Source organism: Triticum urartu, chromosome 2A, assembly GCF_056163025.1.
Source record: "Triticum urartu cultivar PI428250 chromosome 2A, HENAU_Tu73, whole genome shotgun sequence".
In the NCBI taxonomy this organism is placed as follows: Eukaryota; Viridiplantae; Streptophyta; class Magnoliopsida; order Poales; family Poaceae; genus Triticum; species Triticum urartu.
Window position 1 is genome coordinate 43,509,099 of NC_141874.1, and position 5,134 is coordinate 43,514,232.

The 5,134-nt window shown below is 52.2% G+C and overlaps 1 protein-coding gene across 1 annotated transcript; it reads left to right on the top strand.

Moving 5' to 3' along the window:
• Positions 1-2,014: 2,014 nt before the first annotated feature.
• On the top strand, positions 2,015-3,724 carry LOC125535380 (scopoletin glucosyltransferase-like). Its single transcript, XM_048698434.2, has one exon. It carries the CDS (start codon positions 2,051-2,053, stop codon positions 3,521-3,523), a length of 1,473 nt encoding a protein of 490 aa, XP_048554391.2. The 5' UTR covers positions 2,015-2,050; the 3' UTR covers positions 3,524-3,724.
• The last annotated feature ends 1,410 nt before the right edge of the window (positions 3,725-5,134 follow it).

Sequence of the window (5,134 nt, forward strand, 5' to 3'; positions counted from 1 at the left end):
AGGAGCAGTATCCCGTCCAGGCGACCGTGTCTCGCTCGCGCCAGCAGGTTGGCGTGCATGGTGGTCTTGAGCGCTCCGAGATCCACCAGCTCGATCTTGGTCCAGCAAACGCATGGTACCGTGAGCACCATGACGCTGCCAGTCCCGCGCCTCATGAGATGGGCGCGGTGCATGTACGGATGCCAAGGTCTTGAAGTGCGCCCGGTCGTTGTGGGAGCCGGCTACGCCGCCGATGGGCAGCGCAGCCTTGTCCTTGGACCTGGCAGCACCGTGATCTCCCTCGTCGACGCCCGTTCTTCCGCCGGCGTCTGCCCCATCAGCCGTTTGCTCCGGCGGTGGTGGGTAAGGCGCGGACGGAGCGGCTGCCTCCGAAGCCTTCTTCTTCGGCGGCATGTTGATGAAGGTGATGAAGATTTAGCTCGCGTGAACGCCGGATCTGGTTCACACAACCTCGACGCCCCCTACCTGGCGCGCCAAAGATGTCGGGGAACTGATCCACGAACACCTATGGGACCGGCGGGCCGAGTCCCTTTCGGTTCGGCGGGGGCGGAGGTCGCACGAAGAGCGGATCGAGGCGAAGCACACGAGCAGCTTACCCAGGTTCGGGCCGCACGGATGCGTAAAACCCTACTCCTGCTTTGTGGTTTGTATTGAGTTCTTGCTCGGGAGCGTGGAGTGCTACAGTACACACCAGCAGCTAACGAGACCGAGCGTGAGTGTTCTGTTTTTTCCGAACCCCCCCCCCCTCTCTACATTGCACATGGGCCTCCTTTTATATGCTCAAGGGGTCACCGACAGGTGGCAACGGAGACAAAGGGTAAAAATGGAAAGGTGCTGCGGTAGATACAGCTACCTGCTACAGTGTATCATACCTAACCCTGACGGCAGGGGACAAGGGCATTAAATGCCCATCTGTGTCGCCTAAACAGTGCAAAAGGGACCGTCAGGGGCGCCACCGCTTGCCACGATGGCAATCTTGTTAGCGCCGCTTGCCACCACGTGCCGCTGGCTGCACAGCCTCCCGCCACGTACGCCTGGAAGGGTCTTAGAGCGACACGTTGGTGGATGTGCTGGAGCGCGGGCACAGAGTAGTGGCTTGCCGCGGCAAGCTCCTTGCCGCGGTCATTGTCTTGTCGCGTCCAGGAGCTTGTCGCTCACCGGGTCTTGCCGGGACGTGTGGCGCGCCGCGGCAAGTTCCTTGAGGTGCCTTGGTTGGCCTTCCCGGCAAGCTCCTCTTGCCGGGGTCTTGTCTCTTTGACTTGGATACTTTGTTCTTGTATGGCTCCAAAGGAATCACGGAGGACCTTGGCAGTCACCCAGCAAGCCTTGCCGCGGGATGCTGCGACTGCCCTTGCACAAGTTCGGGATACTAGGGTACCCCTACTCTAGTACACCGACACACTCCGTATAGATAACGGTGTTTCTGGATTGCCAATCGTGCGAGGACGGGGACATGAAAGTGTCGGGTGTAAAGTAGTTTTGTTTCATCAACTCAACAATATTTACATTTATCATGGATTTATTTCAGGATTTTTGACGATGTGTATTTAATGGAAGGAGACGTTCCCGTCGACTGCGAGGCATCTACAGTGACTTTGTAAAATCTCAAGATGATATGCTGGCTCTGTCTATCAGAAATGCTCATAGTGATAGAATACATGCGTGTGCGTTTATAAAGATGAATGTATGCACATATATACAAACACTTACGTTTGTACTATGTTAAAAAAACAGTATACTCTGAGCACTGTACTGCATTACAAAGGTTGTCGGGACTTGGGTGGTGTGTCACTGATTGGATTTCCAGCACCACCTATGGTTGTGTCAAAATGTCAAGATTTGCTACTACATGAAATGGAATATATAGTAATTTACTCATTAAAAATTCACCACGTGGTAGGCGTGCATCGAGCTACTAGCAGTAGTTTATTCTTTCAATCAATCGCCACTGAGCAATATAATAGGGCAAGTCCAACGTCTACTCCTACCTACTTATACCCTTCACACACGCTGGTAACCTTCCGCTAGCAGTAACAAATTTACAAAGAAAATGGCCTCTACGGAAACCACTAGCAGCAACAAGAAGCTGCGCGTGCTCCTCATCCCCTTCTTCGCCTCCAGCCACATCGGACCCTTCACCGAGCTCGCCGTTAGCCTTGCGACGGCCAGACCACATGCCGTAGAGGCCACCGTCGCGGTCACGCCGGCGAACGCGTCGATCGTCCGGTCGTTGCTCCAGCGGCATGAGAACGGCGGCACACCTGCGCAGGTGGCGACTTACCCGTTCCCGGCCGTGGACGGCCTCCCGAGGGGCGTCGAGAACCTGGGTGCGGCAGCCCAGGCGGACGCATGGCGCATCGACGTGGCTGCGGTCAGCGACACGCTGATGCGCCCCGTGCAGGAAACCCTCATCAGGGCGCAGTCACCGGACGCGCTCGTCACCGACGTGCACTTCATGTGGAACGCCGACGTCTGCGACGAGCTCGGCGTGCCATGCGTCACGTACAACGTCGTCGGCGCCTTCTCGACGCTGGCCATGCGGCATCTCACGCTGGCGCTCGTTTCCAATTCCAACACCAACATCGAGCCGGAGCCGGAGGCGGTGAGCGTCCCTCGGTTTCCGGCCCCTGAGATACGAGTGCCCACGGTGGAGCTGCCGGAATACTTGAGGAGCCAAGAGCGGGTGGATTACTCCACCTACAACCGGCTCTACGAGGTGCAAGGTGACTGCTTCGGGGTGGCCGTCAACACGTCACTAGACCTGGAGGAGCACTACTGTGAGATGTACGCGGGCAACGGCTACGCGAAGCGTGCCTACATGCTAGGCCCCCTGTCACTGCGGCTGCCGTCATCACCGGAGGCCGGCGACTCACGGTACACCGACTGGCTTGACTCGAAGCCAAGCCGGTCGGTGGTGTACGTGTGCTTCGGCAGCCTCGCCCACGTCTCCGACGCTCAGCTGGACGAGCTTGCTCTCGGGCTTGAGGCCTCAGGGATGGCGTTCCTGTGGGTGGTGAGGGCGGACAAGTGGTCTCCCCCGGAGCGGTGGCACGAGCGTGTTGGAGGCAGGGGCATGGTGGCCACCGCCTGGGCTCCGCAAAGGGCCATCCTGGCGCACCGGGCGGTGGGGGCCTTCGTGACGCACTGCGGTTGGAACTCCGTCCTGGAGACGGTGGCGGCGGGCGTGCCGGTGCTCACATGGCCCATAGTGTTCGAGCAGTTCATCACCGAGAGGCTGCTGACGGAGGTCCTAGGGATCGGGGAGCGGCTGTGGCCGGACGGCGCCGGCGTTCGGAGCACGAGGTATGAAGAAAACGAGGTCATCCCCGCCCATGATGTGGCACGGGCATTGAAGACCTTCATGCAGCCTGGAGGGCCGGGGGATGCGGCGAGGAGCAGAGTCATGGGCCTGGCCGCCAAGGTTCACGCCGCAGTGGCGGAAGGAGGATCCTCCGACCGTGATCTGCACCGCTTGATAGATGACCTCATGGAAGCTGCCGGGGCCGGAAAGACGACGATGTGAAGTTTAAAATCCTTTCTTTTGCTGCTTTATTGTTGAAATGGTCGGTCAGTCTCACCAACTATATTATCTCACCTGTATGCCCGAGTTCGTCTATTTTTGCAAGCTGTTTGCTTCTCTTCTTTTCTTTTCTTTTCTTTTCTTTACAATCACCTTTTCCTTTAAAAAATCTAGACGAAGCCTTAATAAATGATTTGTCTGGCACCTCTGTTTGAATGGGTAAAAAGATAGTGGTATTCCCGGACCACCAAGGTTCAAATCCTACACTTGACCCTGGTGCTCGCATTTTTCTAGATTTATAGGTAAGCTGCCATCCAACGCATTCCCTTCCAAGGACAACTTTGCCAGTTGGAAGCAATTTGCTAAAGATGTGAGGAATAACCAGTTGTGTGCTTGTAGCAAGTTCCTCCCTAATACTAACTGGCGCAAGTTTAACAAGGATCCAATAGATGGAATGGAGCCATGAAGCTAGTTGTTTGAAAGATCAAGCGCTTGAACATTTGACATATTGGCCAGTGAAGCAGGGATCAGACCCTCCAGTCTGTTGCTTCCCATTATCAGGGATTGGAGGTTTGGTAGAGTAACCAATGTTAGATGGTATCTGTCCAAAAAGGCTATTGCTACCAACACTAAAGTTTTTGAATGATGACATGTTGTAAAGAGGAAACGGAACATTACCTGATAAACTGTTGAGACTTAGTCAAGGTCAAGCAGGTTTGTAATGCGACTCAAACTTTCTAGAATTAATCCTGATATCCTATTTTGGCTGAGCAATATAGAAGTGAGGGAAGAAATACTTCATATTGATGGAGGTATGCTTCCAGACAGGAAGTTCTAAAACGACCGAGCAAAAAAGAGAGGAAGTTCTGCAAAGAAATTTGAGAATCTGTTTTCTTATTGAGATAGCGCTTCCATGAGAAGTTCAGAGAAACATCAGGTTGAAGCAAATAATGATTTTGTTACGGAAAAACTAACGCCCACACGTGTGGGCATTTGCACACCGCCCACACGTCTCCATCACCACTCATTTTGCCATGTATGAATAGATGACATCAGCGGAAATCTTTTTGGTTTTCGGCTTAAAAATGTTTTATCTCTTAATTAAAAAAGTGAATTAAAAATCCGTTTTCATCATTAAATCCGTCACGACGAGATCTTCAAAACTAGACCCCATGTTGATATGTTTCGATGAAATTTTTTTTGCCCAGAAGTTGCCATGATGTTTACACTGTAGTTGCCATAGTGTTTAAACTAAAGTTGCCAGGTGGCAATTTTAGTTTGTAGATCATGGCAATTTTAGTTTTTTGATGATGGCAATTCCAGTACTTTGATCATGAAAATATTTTTTTGTATGAACCATGACAATTTTAAGTGCATATATCATGGCAATTTTAGTGTATGGTGCATGGCAAGTCCAGTTTCTTAATTCCTCGTTTATAATATGTCAAAAATTACTTTTAAATGTAAAAGAAAATAACTGAAACATATCATGGCAACTTCAGTGTAAACACCTTGTCAATTCATTTGCAATAGACATGGCAACTTTTAACCCCCAAAAAAATTTGTCGTAATATATTGATATGCGATCTAGTTTCCAAGATCTCGTCGCGAGGG

Bases quoted from the DNA above. Each gene is read 5' to 3' on its own strand.
- LOC125535380 (XM_048698434.2), top strand. From the start codon at position 2,051: ATGGCCTCTACGGAAACCACTAGCAGCAACAAGAAGCTGCGCGTGCTC.